The sequence below is a fragment of the Aulonocara sp. 'chitande type north' Nkhata Bay genome, linkage group LG13 (genome assembly GCF_057382095.1).
Source record: "Aulonocara sp. 'chitande type north' Nkhata Bay isolate Kocher_YH1m ecotype deep benthic linkage group LG13, A_spYH_male_GT1.1, whole genome shotgun sequence".
Taxonomy (NCBI): domain Eukaryota; kingdom Metazoa; phylum Chordata; class Actinopteri; order Cichliformes; family Cichlidae; genus Aulonocara; species Aulonocara sp. 'chitande type north' Nkhata Bay.
The window spans coordinates 19305435-19325490 of record NC_141356.1 but is presented as its reverse complement, the minus strand read 5'-3'; the positions used below and the strand labels follow the sequence as shown (position 1 = coordinate 19325490).

The 20056-nt window shown below is 39.5% G+C and overlaps 1 protein-coding gene across 2 annotated transcripts in view; it reads left to right on the top strand.

The window, feature by feature from the left end:
- The first annotated feature begins 2812 nt into the window (after positions 1-2812).
- LOC147315972 (inactive phospholipase D5) overlaps positions 2813-20056 on the top strand; it is a 78109-nt gene continuing 60865 nt past the window's right edge. Inside the window, exon 1 of one of the 2 annotated variants that reach the window (XM_086259042.1) lies at positions 2813-3084. In XM_086259042.1, coding sequence (XP_086115168.1) covers positions 2914-3084 — 171 coding nt within the window. In that variant the 5' untranslated portion in view covers positions 2813-2913. Of the gene's footprint in view, positions 3085-17470; positions 17868-20056 lie in introns of those variants that run through there. The other variant, XM_086259043.1, reaches the window with a different exon arrangement.

The following is a 20056-nucleotide window of genomic DNA, read 5'->3' as shown; positions in this document are numbered from 1 at the left end:
ATCTCCTGTGGAACCAGCTCCTAGTTTGGATTCATGAGATAGAAATCTTCTTTTTTTTAAGGCTAGGCTTAAAACTTTCCTTTCTGAGAAAGATTAAAATTAGGGCTGGATCCATGAGACCCTAAATCATCCACTAGTTGTTCTGCAATTGTATTAGGCTGCTGGGGAACATCCCATGATACACTGAGCATTTTTGCTCCACTCCCATCGTTCCCCTCCATGTGTATATATTAAAAATCACCTGTGCATGTCATTGAATTTTGTGTTCTCCATCCTAGAGTTTGCTTTTTGACCTCTCTTTCTAAGCTTTTCTTTTCTTTGTTCTCTTTCCTTTCACTCTCCACCAGTCAAGGCAGATGGCTGTCCTTCCCTGAGCCTGTTTCTGCAGGAAGTTTTTTCCTGTCGAAAGGGAGTTCTTCCTTTCCACTGTTGCCAAGTGCTTGCTCATGAAAAGCCTCTGTTTGTTGGGGTTGTCTCTCTTACACTTTAGCTTACCATGAAAAAGAAAATGACATTTTGGAGCTGTTGCTTTGAGTTGGTGCTATGTAAACAAAAATGTATTAAAATGAGCTAATTGTTTTAGTGTGTGAAATTCTAGTCTTTTAGTCTGTGAGTTAGCACTTTGTAGCAGAATTGGTAGTTAGTTCATAACTTAGCACTCTGCCCTCTTACAAAAAAACTGACATAGCAGGGCCCAAAGGTTTAAAAAAATATGGAATCAAAAACCTAATGGTTGACTTCATGGTGGCAGAATCCATCTTTTATACAATCTTTGGCTCTGACTAAGGAATTGTATCAAATCTAGACTAAACCAGTACACATTTTCTTTGACAGCACCCTGAATTCCTCCCATGCACAAAATAAAAAAAATCCGAACACCCTCACAGCCTTATATATTTCTCGCTATTTTATTATTTATTTTTAAGTGGCACCCCAATCATATTTTTGTATAATAAGCAGAGACTGCATGTGTTGTCATTCTTTGGCAGACTCCCAGCATTAACACTAACCACAGAAATGGAAGTCAGTGCATGCAATTAAAATGAACTGTTTTTATTTCAGTGAAGCAAAGTGCTCTGGCTATCCACCACTAATCACTTCAATGTGTAGATGGTGTGTGAGACAGAACTTGCATTGCTTATATTATGGGGAGCTGCCTCCCCTTTTTTGGAACAAGAAAGCAAGTTTCTGTATTGCAGCTCATTAAATTTTAGGGTGAAGACATCTATAGATTAATGGAATATAGTATAGACTTAGGGATTCATGGTAAATGGCCTGTATTTATATAGCGCTTTACTAGTCCCTAAGGACCCCAAAGCGCTTTACATATCCAGTCATCCACCCATTCACACACTGGTGATGGCAAGCTACATTGTAGCCACAGCCACCCTGGGGCGCACTGACAGAGGCGAGGCTGCCGAACACTGGCACCACCGGACCCTCTGACCACCACCAGTAGGCAACGGGTGAAGTGTCTTGCCCAAGGACACAACGACCGAGACTGTCCAAGCCGGGGCTCGAACCGGCAACCTTCCAATTACAAGGCGAACTCCCAACTCTTGAGCCACAATCGCCCCGATCAGTACTAGCACACAGGAATAACTGAAAGGAAATTAATACAAGTGAGTGCAATGTTCTGTAACTGGAAGTAGAACCGATTGTGTGTGTGTCTGTGTGTGTGTCAGTACAGTATGCATGAGTTTACCCAGATGCCAATTAAAGTTTTTAAGCTCTGTTGCTTCTCTGGCACAATGACACAACCAAAGGTAAGGAAAGAGAGGTACTGCAGCCTCACTGCACCACTCTGCTGTGATGCACCAAGGGGGATGTTTGTGCGTGCGTATGTCTGCATGTTTGAGTGCAGTCAGAGGTACATGTGTCATAAATCAGTGGAAAGATAAACAACTGAAAAACCTGTAAATACTCAAGTGTGTGCGGTGGGAAGAAAATGAAGAAAGACAATGCAGAACTGGAGGTGTAGGCAGCAAAAGAGTGTGACACAAGTGGAGAGAGCTGACAGGTTAAAAGAAGAAAACACTGATATTTCATAGTGTGAGGCAATTGCCAAAACAAGTGGAAAGAGAAAGGATTGAAGGGATAAAAAGAGGTTTAAGATTAAGAAAAAGGCTGAATAATGTTTATTGGATAAACACAGATGTGTCTGTTCCTCCTGTTGTCAGAGTCTATTGATAACGGCATATGCTTTACAGAGGGGTCTTTCCTCCCTCTATGACTATGAATCAGCTTCACCTCAACTCTGTCCATCCCCTCTCTTTCTACCTCTTTCAGTGTTCTTTTCAACCCCTCCTCTTCCCCTCCCTTCTCCTGTTCCTCACACTCACGCTCTCACACGGGGGATGCCTGAATCGGTGGAAGTCCTGATCAGTGTTGTCGGAGTCCCTCGTCTGCTGAGGGCAGAGCCCAAACCCAGTCTAACCCAGATCAGAAAATACTGAAGATCTCTGCAATATCATGAGAAGGAGAAGCACTTGAAAGAGGATTTCTTGCAGCCGATGGACATTTGTCAAAAGTGTTGAAGACAGGGACAGTCTCATTTTATAACCAGAGAGGTATGGTGAGAATGAAAGCTGTTTGTTGATTATTTTGAGGAATGCAAAGCTTCAAACTGGGATTTTGTGTTTAAGTCATTAAAGACACTGACAGAAGAGGATCCACCAGAGCGGAATATTTATAGCAAACCACATTGGAAGAAAAAAAACTCACATTTTTATAATTGCAGAGAAATAAGTGTATTTATTTTTCAGCATGTGCAAATTGAGTTAAAATTTGAGTGTACGGGATGCAGCTGAATTAAGAGTTGTTTTAACCTATTGGCTGAGGATCAACAAGCTAATTGATTTTTTTTTTTGCAAGAGTGGAAAACCACTGAACCAGTTGCCCAACCAACCAGCCATGGAGTTACGAGGAATACGCGGGATAGTAGGTGGCCAGGACACAAAGTGTCAGGGGTTAGGTTTTGGCTATCCAGTCACCGGGATTCCAACCAGCTCCGTAATAACAGCCGTGCAGCAGCAGGACTACTCAGCCAGCGTCTGGCTTCGCAGGAGGGATAAACTGGAGCATGTAAGTTCTGATACTGGAGATGAGGTATTAGACACAGCTGAAAGAAGAGTGAAGTCTTAAGTAGAATTTAATAAGAATAGTTAAAAACATGTTGTGTTTTTCATATCCACTGGGACATGTTCTCACCCTCTGACCCTTGGTTAAGCCTTTCAGAACATGTAATTTCAAAAATGGGATAAAATGGAAGAGAAGAATTTTAACATATGAATGTCTTTTAGTGTTCAACTATTACAGACTGATAGAATGAGGGTGGTGTCACTAAATTATGATAATATTTGAGTGGAAACTGTTTCCTATGAATGCACACCCAGATTGTAGGGTGTGGGCTGGAGTGTTAACAAGAAGAGGCTGCTGTGGAGACTGGACAGAAAAATATCTATTTATATAAATCTGAAATAAAATGTTGAGACAGTGGACTGTTTGGTGGCCATAATGCAGAGACAAAATTCAGAATACAATGCAAAGCTGAAACACTAAATAATTAATTTATTGATGGAATTCGAATTATTTGGATAAGTGCAGCTCCTTATGTCTGATTAATAGAAATCTAAATTAAATTAATTACTTTGTTTTTTGTTATTAGCAACAAAAGGAATTTAAGTTAAGCAGAGGGAAAATTGATTGTTTATTATAAGGAAATGCTCATAATGAAAACATATATAGACCTGCTGTACGTTCATAAAATATTTGTCATGTCACATTTAAATTGTGTTGAGTAACTTCTTTTTTTGTTAACCATGCCCTCTTTCAGTACTGTAGGTTACAATGATCTACATTAAAATGTATCCTTATAGCAAATGTAAATTTGTGTAAAAACGAATACAGAAAAGGGTCTGATATTAATGAATCTGCTGAGCAACTTCAACTGTAAACTACTGCTTCTATAACACATCAACTTAAGTTTCTAAATTTTGCATGCTGAGGGGAATTTTGTGTTGTAAGTGAAGGAATAAGCTGAATTTTGCTTTATATGCAGCAACGCTTTTCTTTTATACCTTTGTGATGTTCAACAGTTACTTTTGTTTTCTATTAGAAAGGAGTTTCTATTAGAAACATCCTCAGGAGACTCGCTGCTCCGACGTAAACTGAATCAACATTCTGTGAAGGCCTTCCAGGTGTAGAGATTTAGCGTCAAGGAAAGGAATGGAAGAGGTGTGTGTGCTGAATATTTGATGCTGGAGGGGAACAGTGCCACGTCCAGAGAACTGCTGCTAAGTCTGTCTGCATAACTAACTAGAATGATGAAGCAGCCTGTCCCCTTTCTGCACACCCACACACATCTACAGAGGCACTGAATCACACAGATACATGCACACGCATGCTGTAAGTCTGTTTTTACAGGCCGACAGAGCACACACAAAAGCACTCAGAGGCCAGCAAGTTGGCCGTCAAGCCTGAAAACAGAAAAGACATTTTGCATTTTAATAAACTACCAAGCAGACATGCAGATAAACACACACTCATTCACTCTATGCATTATTCAAAACAAATTATAGCTTGAAGGACAAAAGCAAACTTTACAGTGTACAGTGATTTTATTTTCTGTAATTGCATAACATTAAGTCTGCCTCTTTCTATCTACATCTAATGTAAACGATGTGTTGGCAACATTGGACAGATATGATTTCTCATTCGAGTCGAGAACAAACCCGTTATTGTTTTATAATGAGATTTTCTTTAACTGATGGAGCTTGACTTTACATTTAAGAGCAAGAGTTTTCCTGCTGACAGCGATGACAAATGTGGTGTAAGTTCAAGGAGAGATAAGAAGTTGGATACTGAGAGCCTTAGGGACACAGAGTGCCAGTCACAGTGATGTGATTCAAGTCACATCTTTAGCATATTTTCAAACTCCAAGAAGGTTTTTTTACTCATTCCAAGTGAAGTCATCAATCTACGAAATCAAAGACTGATTACAGCCTCATGTTTTCACCTGGTCACGTTGTAACTTGGAATATGAATATTCTGCAGTTGTCCAAAAGTCCACTTAAAACATATACAAAAACTGAAATCTGTGAACATTTTGGCACGATCCTCAAAACAGCACGGATCAGTTCAGTATGTATGGTAAAATTTCATTCCTTGCTACGTTTTGAAAGTATGATAGTGCTGCATTTGGATTAAACATCATCTTCTGTCCTTATTTGACCAATCTCATGCAATTCATTGAACATATTTTACTGCTCATCCGAGCGCATCACCTTGCTCTTAGTTATTACTCGGTAGCTATGCATATGTGTTTTCTCTTACACTACTCTTTTCCTCTTGTCTGTGCTGAGTCATTGATTTTGTAACAGATGAGTTTGCTGCGGTTGCTTTCATTAAATTATGCAAGTTTAAAGAGTACATTACTAAAGATGGGATCTTGATATAGTACGCAGTGGAGCTACTTTTGCTTCTCATCCTGATGTAGTTTAATTTCTAACATTGCCAAACAAAATACAAATCATGCAAATAAACAAATCATTCAGCAAATAATCTGAATGATTATCAGCTGAAGAAGGTGCTTGGTGCTCTATCCAGCTTTCTGCTTTGTAGATCCTCTATTGTTTGTTGATTGACTACATGCATTTTTTCACGAGTACATAGAATTTCAGAATCATAGACTAAGTAGTTGAAAAATATCTTTTTTGTTTCTTGTTGTAGTAGACAGGTGTGGCTGTTCTGCACCTTGTAGTCACACTCATTCGTCTATCTGGTTTCAGGTGCACATCCCTGCACCTAGGGAGGTGAAATGCCATTTAAAGTTTCTCTTACAGCAGTTACTGGATCTTCTGTGTTCACTGTGTGCTCATAAGACAGTCTTAAAGAAGATGAATCAGCAGCTGAGAGCCAGGGCAGGAGGCTAACTGTGAATGAAAGATAGCCAAACCTCCAGGAGGAATTTTAAGAATTGGCAGCTGAAAGTACAGCTGGCTCCACACGCTGATTGCATTTTCAATTTCATAGTGGCAGTGCTGATGTATAGACCCATATCTGTGGTGTTATTGGTCAAACTATATGGGGCCTAGGGGACTTCTAGCCTCTTATGTAAGTTTATTTGTTATTGTTCTTGGCTGGTGACCCAGCGTTCTGTGTTTTGGACTTTTGAATCTTAGTATTAATCTTAGGCTACGTTCCCACTGCAGGTCTTAATGCTCAAATCCGATTTTTTTGTCTGCTTGTTCACACTACAAATAAAATGTGATAGCAAACGCGCTCTAGTGTGAACCCTCAAAGCGGCCCGCATGCGCAAAAGAAGACGCTCTGTTTAGACCCAGACCAAACGGTATTGTTTGACTGATGGCCCTTAATATAAAGACTTGTTTTGGACTGTATATTTCCCAATTTAGCTTTAAGTTGTAAAGTTATTTTGTTATTTACATACAGTCTAATAATTGTTCTTATTGCTGTTTTAGAGAGGAGCGGTGCTTCAAAGGATAGTTGCAGATTTCTGTCAGAATCTGCAGATTATACAGTGCAAATAAAATGTTCACGTTTCTCCAACGCTGTCTTCCAAACAGCTTCACTGACATCTACAGTGGATGGCCAGGAAGCGTTCACGATGTCTTCTCGGGCGCTTCTCCGGCGCTGATAATTGGCGTATGTCTTGTGTCAGTGACGTAAAAGACGGATTTAATGCGACATGACCGTTCAAACAGCAGTCGCTTTCTAAAACGTCAGATATGTATCGGATTCAGTACCACATACGAAAGTGACCCAGATCGGATTGGAAAATATCGGATTTGTGCCGTTCACACTGTCATACCGTGATCGGATATGGGTCACATAGGGTCAAAAAAGTCGGATTTGATGCGCTTTCGCCTGCAGTGTGAACGTAGCCTTAGAATATTAAGCTGATTTCTGGATGTTATTATGTTGGGTTTTCCTGTTTAGTCACTTTAGGGTCATCAGCTTATTGTCCCGTTTTCTTAGTCTTGTCACTGTGTTTCGTTCTTTAGTGTTCTCCTCCTGTGTTCTTACACTCACCTTTATGTTTTGTCCTTAGCGTTGTCCATGTTAGGTCTGCCATGTTTCCATGTTTGTTGCCCTCTGTGTCTCTCGCCCTCTCTTTTTTATCCCAGTCATGCCTCTGTGTTCTGTCTGTGTGTTCATCCTTGTCTCCCCTGTCTGTCATGCGCTCCCATGTTTGTTTATCCCCATCCTGGTGTCAAGCCATGTCCTTGTCTGAGTCTTGGTATGTGTGCTACTTGTCTCATGTGCATTGTGTTCAGTTTTGCTCTCCCTGTCTCATTATGTGGAAATTTGTTCCTGCGGTGTTTCCATGTGTTTCCACTTCCCTCATCATCCCTCGGTGTCTATATTGTCTCTGTTTTCCTCCATCCTTTGCCAAAGCCCCTCTTCACCTACCCCTGTGTTTCCATGTTCCTACTTTTCCAGGCTTTCATGATTAATTCCTCATTCATTTTGGTTTTCTTATTTCGTTCTGTTTTGACAATCAGGCTGAATAAATGGCTCGCCTTTTGTTAAAGTTCATTGCTGCCTACGTTGTCTGCATTTGGGTCCTCACTCTCCGCTCCACACGGTCTGCTGCCTGCAGATTGTGACATTATTATGTTTATTTCTTTTTTTCCCCTATCCCTCTCATTTGCTATTTTTGTGGGCTGGGCGAGTGAAGATGATGAAACTCAGGGAAAATATTTATTTGCCTCAAATGAATAAGAAAGTTGGATTGATTTCTCAGTGCACATTAGTCAAAGTATGAAATATTATTAGACATATATCTTATGATGAACTTTTTTATCTGGAAGTGATGAATGATGCTGTTAATCGGTTGAAGAATGAGGGGTAGGAAGATTACACTCAGGTTTTGACACGTCCATCTGTAACACAAGTTCACCCTGGAAGTGGGAAATGTAGATGTAGTGACAAGGTAGAAATATTTTTAGCTGTGTGAAAATTTCTGGAAATCAATTTGAGAAGCTGTCTATGAAGTGAATAACAACTTATGATTATTTATGATAAACCTCCAGATTTAATACATAATAAATAAAGTTATATATGTGAAACATTTATACTGCTTAACTAATTTATTAGACCACCACCCAGTGTAATGATCTGCCACAGCTGTTCTAAATCACCAATATTTTTAATTACCAAAAATCACTTTTACATTTTTATTTCATTTGTTTATTAAGATGCCAAATTACACTTACTTGCATGTCACTAACAGAAAAAAAATGTTTTAATAGTTAAAACTTATGCTTGATCTGACTTCTTAGAGAGTCCAGAGTCCAGGCTCAAATTTGAGTATAAAAATGAGAATTCAGCAACTTTTAGTTTATGTAATTTTGTAATTTTAAAATGTAATTTGAAGTTTAGTCTTTTAGTTAAAGATGTTTTGACTCATTTTTTAAAACATTTGTATTTTCTTGTTCTTAAGAATGGTGTTCTAATACATTTATTTTAAGCACTTGAAGGAAACCAGAGTAAAACCTATTATTTCCATTGCCTTGCAAGGTGGAACTGTTTATATACATTTCAGATACTAAATGCAGAGACACTAAACCTGTGGTCAAAAATGAGGAGAATTAACTTTTTTTTTAAAAATATGATTAATTTAAAAGAAATAATAATCTTGGTGTATAAAACTGAGCATAATGTTAGTTCAAGCATGTCACAGAATCAAGCTCACCTGGAAGTCCTGTTGGGAAACATTTGTACTGCTGCTTCAGCAAGCTGCTTTGCAACCCACCCTCCACACCAGCTCTTCTGTTTCATGCTATTTCTGACCCAATCAATGTCTGTTGTCATTTCCTACTGCTCAGTAATGGTGTATTGCTAAATTCTACAGCACCTTCTTTTTAAACAAAAACTTGTGCTTTAGAAACTGTTAGCAATTTATGTAACAGACATTAATACATTCACAAAAACACAGTAATGAATCATTAGGACACAGGAGCACATCTGCCTCCTTTAGGCGATCCTAAAAGATTTCTTGTCATCACTTTCAGTCCTTAACCACGCTCAGATAAAAGGTTGCTCTCCATGGAGAAAGTGCAGCCTCATTAATGCTGTTGTCTCATGCGTTCATCCCCATTACTTGGTGATGACCTCGGGCAATTGTCTCTGCCTTCAAAGCAGTGAGACCTTACTTTTTCAGTTCGAGATGGACATGTTTTCAGAATTCTGGATTCCTTTTATTTTTAATTGGTGAGTTTTGTCTGACAGCAGGGGAAAAGACTCATCTTGAAGTTTGTGCTGAAACTGTTTCTTTGCGGTTCAAATTCAACCATGAAGCAGCCTCTTCATAATGCTGCTCGAAGGCTTTGATCTTTCAGTAAGATGTTCCAGTCTAATTGTTTACTCTTAAACAACAACAACAAAAAAATCACCAATCCATTTCCCCCCTGTCAAGCAGCCACATTACATTTTAAGTAAAAATGTTGACCGGTTGATTAAAGGTGTTTGATTATAGACAGAATACTCTCATTATGTAGTGGATGGAAGATAAACAGCAAAGAGAAGCCAATGAAATAAAAGACAACACATTTGAACTGCTGCAAGTGCTGATCAAAGTTAAGGAAGATTTACATTGGGATTATTTTCCTACCTAAAGATCAGCAGAAATGAAGGCAAGAAGACAGATGTCTTTATATCTGTGAGAGTTGTTGTTGTATTCAAACTTTATGTAGATACCTTTGGCCAGAAGCTTACTATCATCAATCACCAACACTCTTCACTGTGTTCAATACCCAGTACCAATTAAAATTGATGCTCGGGGTTCTTGGCTCCTTTTTAACAGCTTGGCATGAGTTCATCCTGATTTCACTTCAGCATCAACTTGACCTTGTGTGGAGGCTTCATGCTTAGTTAAAGTTTACCTCTTGCCTGTTTACAGCTAAACTGTATAAGGCTGCAACTACTGTATAAACATAACTGACACAACATAGTTCTATATAGTCCATAATTAAATTTGAGATGCTATCATAACAAACCTTGAAAGAAATTCAATTAAAGCTACTTTCAGCTGCTCCTATGCACAAGAGGTCAGCACAGTGGGTAGATCCACAGTAGATTTCTTGCATGTTAATCACTTCTACATTATAAAGTAGGTGTTTCTAGGAACTAGATATTTATTTTCCTAAACGGGTAGCATTCCTTGTTTACTTTGGTTGTGTTGATGGCTGGTTGTATTTCAGTGGTTTCTCTGTATTTAAACAAGCTATTTAAGGTATGTAAACAATAATTATCCCAAATTAAAACAATAATTTACTACCTATAATTGCTCATTCGCACTCTTTCATGAGTGGTTGAATTAACACAAATCTGGCTGGGTACACATACACACACACACATTTATACACTCACACACGTATACCCTTAATTCACTATTCTGTCGTATAGTCCTGCCTTGTTCATTTAGTTTACTTCGACTGCTTTCTGATTGGATAGATGCTTATTTGATTTTCTTTGTGAATCACATGACTTTTGTATTTGCTGTTGATTTCTTTTCTTAACCCTTTAAATTAAATTTTGATCCTTAGTGATGCTGCGAGTTCTGGCATAGTTTGTAGCCTACAGGAACAGTAGGGGGAGCTATCACCTAATATGAAAACTTCATTGTGTAAATTGATGTAGATTTTTAATTCAAAGGATTGGAGCTATAACATTTTGGCCCACTGCATGCATCAGACTGTCAGTTTCCAGGTGTGTGATCTATATACTGCACCATGATAATGAATACCATCTGTTTCAATTCTAATTAATTAAACATCTCTTCAGGACCTGACAGTTTGAGGCATGCTGGCTGTCAGTTTTCTACATGTGAGCTTTAAATCTCCTTTAGTTTAACTAGCTTTCTTATTTTCATTCCTTTTTTATCTTTGTTTTATGGCATCTCAAAATTCAGCGTGTTTCCTCTTTCTGTCATGGTCCTGGGTCGTTGACCCAGCGTTTTGTGTTTTGTGACTATTTCCCTCTGTTCTAGTTATTCTGTGTCCTCCCCCCTTGTGTCCGGTTCGGGTTCTAGATTTCCTGTTTTACTTTGTAGGTCTGTGTCTCGTTATGCCCATTAAGTTCCAGCTGTGTCCCCTCCTGTGTGCCATTTCCTCATTACCTGGTGTGTGTATTTATAGTTGGTGTCTGCCTGTGCTCCTCGTCGGCTCGTCTGCGTTCATCCATGTATCACTGCGTTCCTCCGTGTAGCTCTGCATTCTATGGTGTTTCGTTCCTGTCTCTGCGTCTCTCTGCCCCGCACCCCTTTTGTATGGTCTCAGGTCTGTCTTTAGTTTCTCCCAGTTTAGGTTTGTAATTGCTCATGTTGAGTTGCCTGTTTTTGCCACCACCACCACCTTGTAAATAAACATCACTCTGTCATCAGTTCGCTGCATCTTGGGTCCTCCTTTTCCTCCACACCACACGGCTCCCTCCGCTCAGCCGTGACAGTACGAGCCGACGAGGAGCACAGGCAGACACCAACTATAAATACACACACCAGGTAATGAGGAAATGGCACACAGGAGGGGACACAGCTGGAACTTAATGGGCATAACGAGACACAGACCTACAAAGTAAAACAGGAAATCTAGAACCCGAACCGGACACAAGGGGGGAGGACACAGAATAACTAGAACAGAGGGAAATAGTCACAAAACACAAAACGCTGGGTCAACGACCCAGGACCATGACACTTTCTCTTTAATCACAAAATTGACTCAGACTCTGATTGCTTTGAAATATAATTGGTTAATAAATACACATTACATCAAAATTTTTAATACATAAGATTTTTTCTCAACTTTGTAATACTGCAAAAAGACCTTCAGTATTTATAATGATATATGTTATATATTTAGGATTTACTGCTGAATCAATTCAGGCCTTGAATAATGTGATAGTGCACTCAGGGACATCATAAAAAAGATTTTGCCGTCTTCAAAGTCAGAAGAGGTCTTTTGAGGTCTTTGCCTGTTGTTATTCTTTGTTTGACAAACTGCCCTTGGCACAGACAATGGAGTGCATATCTGTGAAGGGGAAGTGACTGACTAAATTAGTAAATAAGTAAATCAATAGCATTCCTTATCATGGAAAATTTTATTTTTTCCCCAGATTTGAAAGATGGAAAGAATCTCTAACAAGATTACTAAAATCAAATTTGATGGTAATCTGGTTAGATGATTTACTTATGATTTTGTAATCTGAATACATAATCCCGGTTACATGTATGTTAGCCATTTTTGCCCAACCCTGTTACACATACACAACTACCCCCTCACAACCACCTGCCGAGACAGAGTAATGGGGAAGATACACTGGAAGCCATAATCATGCTTTTTCATGAATTTAACTAATTAGGCAATTAGCTGAAACTCATTAGACTCTGTTTCTGTACCACAAAGCTAAATTATTTCAGCTGTGAAAGTGTTACATGAGTACAGAGCCCTCACTGAATTGTGAAATCCACATTATCTTAAACGTCCAGAAGGATTTAAGCCTTCTATGAAACCTTTGTGCCATCATCTCTAGATCTCTTAAGAGAGAAGCTCTGCTGGTCTGTTGTAGCTCACAATGTAGATTAAAAAGAAAGCTTTCATGTTGACATTTCATAATCTAATTTGATGCTCTTTTTATCCCCCTCGACTCCACTGATTTCTAGAAATGTTTTCTGTTTAATTTCACTGGCAAACACTTCATAGCTCTTATAGTTCAAATGCCGGAGGCTCAGTAAACTCTCATGCTTCAGGAAATTTCAATACAGCAGAGCAGAGATAAGAGTGGTTACAGCTCATGAAACTACTCAAGTGCAATATCTTTGTATATGCTAGAAGGGATTCGTTTATTGGATGCTTGCTTTGACTACACTGATAATAAAGAGATTCTTAGTGTTGGAGTAACAGAAGTGCTGCTCGTGTTATATTCCAGCTTTAGAACTTTTCTTCTCATCAAAACTATGGTAAATGTATACCTGCAACCCTGCAAATTTGTTCAAAACATGAATGTATGGAGTGCATTAGGTCTGTGCGTTATTCACTTTCTTGATAATTCTTTGATTTATCTGAAATTCTGAGTTTTCAAACCTCCTCGGGCTATATATCTTCTTTTTTTTTTTAATCCAGTCCCACTTGGAGCTGTGTGTTATTTAAATTTTTATGTTGCCTGCAACAAATACAGTAAGCTACTGTTTATATTAATGTAACAAATCTTTTAAAAAGTTTTAGGGTTTTGCACACATTTAGATAATTAATCAATCAAAATAATACAACCACACATTAATGTGCATAAGAGAGATGAACTGTCTATGGCCACATCTATAATTTTTAAAAACACAGACTGCATATAAATGATGGAAGCAGCTTCTAATAGCTTGCAAATATGCATAGAAAGATCAATGCACTAAGTAATTCTTTTCAGGTACGTTTATTGCCTCAAGAATTTCAAGTTTTATTAAACAAAACTTGAAAAAAAATGACTAGCGTAAGAAAAGCTGTTAGATATGCTTTAGTAATGATGATGAATGAAACTGTGCATTAAAATTGCATTAAAGTCGTGTAGTCGTGGCAACTTATGTTCCTTTGCTGATGAAATTCATGTTGACCTTATTTCTGAGTTGCTGTAAAGTGACTGCCCCCTGCTGGAATTTCTGTCATGTGTTCCTAATTTGTGGGACAGTGCCAGATCTAATTGCACTACTTGTGTCCGGCAGCCTCGCCTCTGTCAGTGTGCCCCAGGGTGGCTGTGGCTACACCATCACCAGTGTGTGAATGGGTAGATGACTGGTTGTGTAAAGCGCTTTGGGGTCCTTAGGGACTAGAAAAGCGCTATACAAATACAGGCCATTTTACCATTTCATATCAGAGTGCAGCTGTGATATACCAGCAATATATAGGAGAGTAGTGAGTGATAAAACCAATGCAGCAGCTTCCTCTTGCTGCACACGCAGCCGGCATCACATTGTCAGCTAGCTGACACTAACAAGAGAGACGCAACTTGACCTCTTCATGGAGTGTGGCAAAGGAAATCCGGAGCTGATACCGAAAGGCTGGATGTGAAATGACCTGAATCTGACATAAAACTGTCAATCTAGACAAAGCCAAACAAAGTCTCCCTTGATTTTTTTGTTGTGCGCAGTGCCAAGTCAGCTTGAAACTCACAGTTCTGCAGTGCATCCAAAACACAAAAACACACCAACTTCAGCAGATGGATGGCACCGCTGAGTGCTGATACTGCATCAGTGATGCTTGTGACAGATGCTCTAATTATTTTTGTGTGTGAAGAAAAACTGACAGATCCTGAAACTGTGAGAATGTATTTAATGGAACACGAATCAGCATTTCTATAACTATTGTGTCGTTAAAATATTGTTTAAGGTGTGCTTTGCTGCTGTGATGACCCCCTTTGAGATTAATATGTTCCTGCTGTGGAACACAAAGACACATATAGACATTTCAGAGGCAAGTAAAGCTACTGTTATACAGTACTATTGAAACATTTGGAAAACTGATCAACTACAGATTACATATCTTTTAGAGCTTCCAAACAGCACATGCATCCTTTATCCTGCAGAAGGGCAGATGAGGTAAATGCTTTATATCTGAGATTGGTTGCACTTCAGTGGTTTCTCTGTATTTAAACAAGCTATTTAAGGAATTTAAACAACAATTATCCCAAATTAAACAATAATTTGCCACCTATAATTGCACATTCTCAGTCTTTCATAAGTGGTTGAATCTGAGAGTTTACGTCAAACAAGTTCTCGGTCATTTCCTCCGAGAAACACTTATTTTTGGTTTAGTCAAGAAGGCTGCCTGGATACAGAGGACAGGAAGCAGGAAACTAAAAACACCTAATTTGCTGCTTTTAAAAGACGTAAAGGCTTGTGCAAATAAACTTTCTCATGCTTCTTTATATGTGCTACAGTTACACTGTACGCTGACTAGTCATAAACAAGTGTTTAATTGATTTTCTCCTGGTTTAAAAAAAAAAAAAAAAAATCTGGAGTGATGTTGCACTTGCTGCCATTCGGGTCATTGTACTGTTTTTATACTTAAGACAAGGAATCTTATAAAAGTGACTTTATCATGCAAATACCATTTGAGGCAACATGAATATTGACCATAGGTGTGAACATGAGTGTGAGTGGGTGTCTCTCTGTGTGGACTGTGACTGAGTGGGTTCCCTCTGGGTAATCTGGATTGCTCCTACAGTCCAAAGGTATGCAGTTTGTAGGTTTAACTGGTTATACTAAAATGCCCACAGATGTGAATGTGAATGTGAATCATTGTCTGCGTAAGCCCTGCAGCAGACTGGCAGCCTTTCCTATGCCCTGCTTCAGCCCTGTGGCAGCTGGGGTAGACTCTAGCCTCGCACAACTCTGAGTTGGATAAGCAGAGGAGAATGGATTGATGGATGGATACTCCTGAGGGGGAGATTATATGGGGTCCAATTGTAGTGCTGAAGAGCTATTGTCAGTGCAAGTTATTATAGCATATGGGTGGTTGGGTGGGGAGAAAAGGTGTTCCTTAGTCTGTTTGCATGAGTATTGTATTCATCTGTATCATCGGCCTGATGGCAAAAGTTGAAACAAAGGGTAACGGGGTGTGACGTGTCTGAAATGATGCTGCTCGTCTACTTCCTCAGAAGAGTGGTGTAGACATCTTCCAGTTGTAGGAGCTCGTTTAGTATGCAATCTTCACCACACGGTGTAGGTCATCCGCTTGGCTGCTTTAGCAGCTTTAGTACCGCGTCATGATCATGTTTGTGAGGATGCTCTCGGTGATGGTTCTGTAGCAATTCAGCACCAGTCCCTGGGGGAGATGTGCTTGAAATACTACACTCGAACAGAAAGAGTCTTGAATGACTGTAGTGAATGATATGGTTTTTATCACCTTTGTAGGCACTCGATCAAAAAGGAATAAATATTGCTTGTCCGTCTAACAAATAACAGTTTCAGTGGGCTGTAGTCACTACGCAGGTAGCTTCCATTTCCTAGGGAAGAACTGTCCTTGTTGTTTGTTTGTTTTTTGACCAGGTTTGAGGACTGAAAGTCCATGTCAGGTGGCTGGACATGGTAAGTCCAACAAATTTTAATCTCTGCATACTCTCTGCTGCTTAATATACTGTTGGGATTTGTGCTGTGTTTACTTTTTATATGACTCTCAAGTCTTGTCATCTTCCATTTAAATAATCAAGAACATGTCTAATAATACGGATTTTAAGCTTTTATGAGTTTCAGCTAACGATCATCATTGTAGCCTTTCACAAGACTGGGTACTGTAACAGTGTTTTTTTATGGGCAGTAAAGCTATCGGATAGCTAGCTGCAGGTGGACCATAAAAGACACAAAGGTATTTGTAAGGGCTTTAACAAAGAAAAATTGACTCTAGTGTTTTCTGCTCCATTCTCTGCTGGTCTGTTCTCATTGTTTTAAAAATGGTTTCACATACCTTCCGACTGTTTGGCCATTTTCTTGTTTGTTTGTTTTTATTTCAGTCTATGGTAAGTTTAACAATTGATGTCTGATAGATTCTAGACCTTAAAATATATACTCCCATCTATCGCAGGAAAAATCCCAGAAATGTGAGCTGTTACTAAGGGGGGATAAGCAGGAAAGGAAGAAGAGGAGGAGAGCCTGATCATCTATTTATTGTTTAATCCTCCATCTATATGGCAGAGACAGAAACTGTCTGATAGTTGATCTTCTATTTAGCTCTAATCACAAAGCCCTGTTTCTCTTTGTCTCTTATTTTCTTGTGCCTACTGCACTGCGATGATCGCCAACTTAAAAAGCGTACTAGCACCCCCTGTTGGCTTTTTTCTGTCAGCACACAGCTGCAGGGCAGACAGACTTTAAAAGATTTACTATCTATACCCTGCATCTGAACAGGATCTGCTCTGCATTACAATGTGCTGCCGATGTATTGCTTTTGCATACTAAGAAGTGTAAAATAGCATTACTTTGCCATATCTCTGCTTGCAGTCAATGAACTAAACTGCACTGAGATGTATTGAATCAATGCAATTCAGTTACATTGGCTGTGTTTCACTAGGCTCACTGCCTGCACTTTGTTTCATGCTGTGCCTCTGCAATTCCATCATGTATTGCAATTCTGTTTTAATATCTGAACAAACTGGATTAGTATTAAAATCAATAGACCTGAAAAATCAGATTAATCACAGAAAAGAAAAAGTGGAGGAGCTCACTATTGCAATAATGCAGGGTAAGGTGAGACAATATAAGCAGGAGAGGCAAGTGGATGTACAGTGAAAAGAGAGGAGAGTCCGAACATCTATTTATTCTCTATTCCCTCCCTGTTTTGTGGGTCTGTATGGAAGAGTGGAGAAATTTGAGCTTTCTATTAGAGAGAGAGAGGGTGGTGAGACAGCGCAGGGGAGGGAGCGGGAGAGTGAGAAGGAGGTGAGCAAACATGCGATATGGTGGGATGAGAGGAGGAAAGGATAGAGAAAGAAAAGTGAAGAAGGAAGCTAGAAGACAGATAGCTCAACAGATAGATAGATCTATATATAGATAGACAGATAGAGGTGTGTCCTTTTATGTTTTCATTCATGCAGTTGTAGGAGAGGATAGGAGGAGCAGCGCTTTCCCTCTCTTTCATTCTCTTTCACACACATATGCACGTGCACTTACAAACGTCAACACATACATTTTCTCTGCCGAGAGGGATGGACTCTCCTCCCCTGTGACTCCCAGGGAAGAGAGGAAGCAGCGGATTTTGCAGCTCACACACACGGACACATACTCTTTCTGTCTCTTTCGTCTCGCACATCCGGAAGAGCACATGTGTTTCCGAGTGGACTAACAAACAGAGGGATGCGTCATGAAGGTGGGCTCTCTACTATAAAATTTGTTTAATCTAAGCAGGAGTGAGTGAGCGAGTGAGTGGTTCTATCTATCTATCTATCTGGTGCAACCTGTGTGCTGCATGAGAAAGTCATATGTCTCTTTGTTAGTGTCAAGTGCTCTGATTGTTCTTTGGCTGCAAGTGTTTTTTTCTGTTTTTTGTTTTCTTAGAGTGTGAAGATCAAGTCTTGAATATAGGGTGTAGCCATCAAGGATAGTGGTGCTGTGGGATATTGTACTTTGCCTTTACTTTATACTCTTCTCTGATCTTTGTTTATAGGAAGTAGGTCAGAAAATATCTTGAAATATTGCATGTAATGTGAAGTCATCCATGCTTTGGAACTGTGCATACTCATTCACACTTAGACCTAGATACAAGGTGCTGTATTGACTTGGTCTTGTGACTATTTTATCCACTGCTGTCTTTGGCAATCAGTGGAAAATGGGTTTATAAGTGCCTTTCATTACTTTATCCATAAACTCAATGTGATTTTCTGCATTTCTCTGTTATTCTTTATACGAATCTTATTATATTTTGAGGCAAATCTGTGTACGGTCATCCATGTCACGGTAGTCTTTGGGTTCAGAAATATAAAGAAGTCCTGTTGCCTTCTTTTCAAGCACTGGAGATTTTGAGGTAACAAGGTGGGCTTTTGTAGGTGCATTCATACTGAGTGGATGGTGATGATGCAGTAAAAACAAAATGTGGTAAAAAAAGAAAAAAGAAAAGAAAAATGTTTTAACCCTGTATATTAGGACGCTTTCACATTTTTTCTCTCATGCCTAATTAGAATCACAGAAAGTAATTGATGTATTTTTTATATACATACAATTTTTAGGTCAGTTGGATGATAAGATTAGCCCTCATTTAGCTACAGCTACAAAGCTACAGGACTACATTCACAATTGTATTGCCTGGCACATAAACTAATAATAAAAACACACACAATGACATTACTCAATGCCAACGAATGTTTTTTGATCTGCAAATCAAATCAAATCAAATCACTTTTTATTGTCACATCACATGTGCAGGCACACTGGCACAGCACATGCGAGTGAAATTCTTGTGTGCGAGCCCCACAAGCAACAGAGATGTGCAAACACAACAACACAAACGAGCAAAATACAAGAATGGCCAACCTGAAACTAATAAATATATGTACAATATATAATAGTGTATGCATTTCTGGATGTGTATACTAAATATTTTCCTACGTGTGTGTGTGTGTGTGTGTGTGTGTGTGTATATACACATTTTTACAAATTAAATAGTAAAAAAATAAAATAAAATAATAATAATAATAATAATGATAAAATATATAAAATATACAGAGTTGAATATGTGCAAAACAAGTGGCATTTATATACAGTATGGAGTGCATAATGTTGAAGTTCCAGTAGTGAAGCTGAGGTGTCTATGACGTGTTCAGCAGTCTGATGGCCTGATGGAAAAAGCTGTCTCTCAGTCTGCTGGTACGGGACCGGATGCTGCAGAACCTCCTTCCTGATGGAAGTAGTCTGAACAGTTTATGGCTGGGGTGACTGGAGTCCTTGATGATCCTCCCCGCTTTCCTCAGGCACCGCTTCCTGTAGATGTCTTGGAGGGAGGGAAGCTCACCTCCAATTATCCGTTCAGAGCACCGCACTACTCGCTGGAGAGCTTTGCAGTTGTAGGCGGTGCTGTTGCCATACCAGGTGGTGATGCATCCAGTGAGGATGCTCTCAATGGCACAGCGATAGAAGGTCCTGAGGATGCGGGGGCTCATGCCGAATCTTTTCAGTCTCCTGAGAAAGAAGAGGCGCTGCTGCGCCTTCTTCACTGTTTTGTTTGTGTGTACTGACCACGTAAGATCCTCAGCCAGGTGTACGCCAAGGAACCGGAAGCTGCTCACTCTCTCCACAGCAGCGCCGTTGATGGTGATGGGGGTGTGTACTTCTCTGCACCTCCGGAAGTCCACTATCAACTCCTTTGTCTTTGCGACGTTGAGGGTGAGATGGTTGTCTTGACACCAGTGGGTCAGGGCGCTGACCTCCTCCCTGTAAGCCGTCTCATCACCGTTGGTGATAAGACCCACCACTGTAGTGTCGTCCGCAAACTTCACAATGATGTTGGAGCTGTTAGTGGCTGTGCAGTCGTAGGTGTAGAGTGAGTACAGGAGAGGGCTCAGT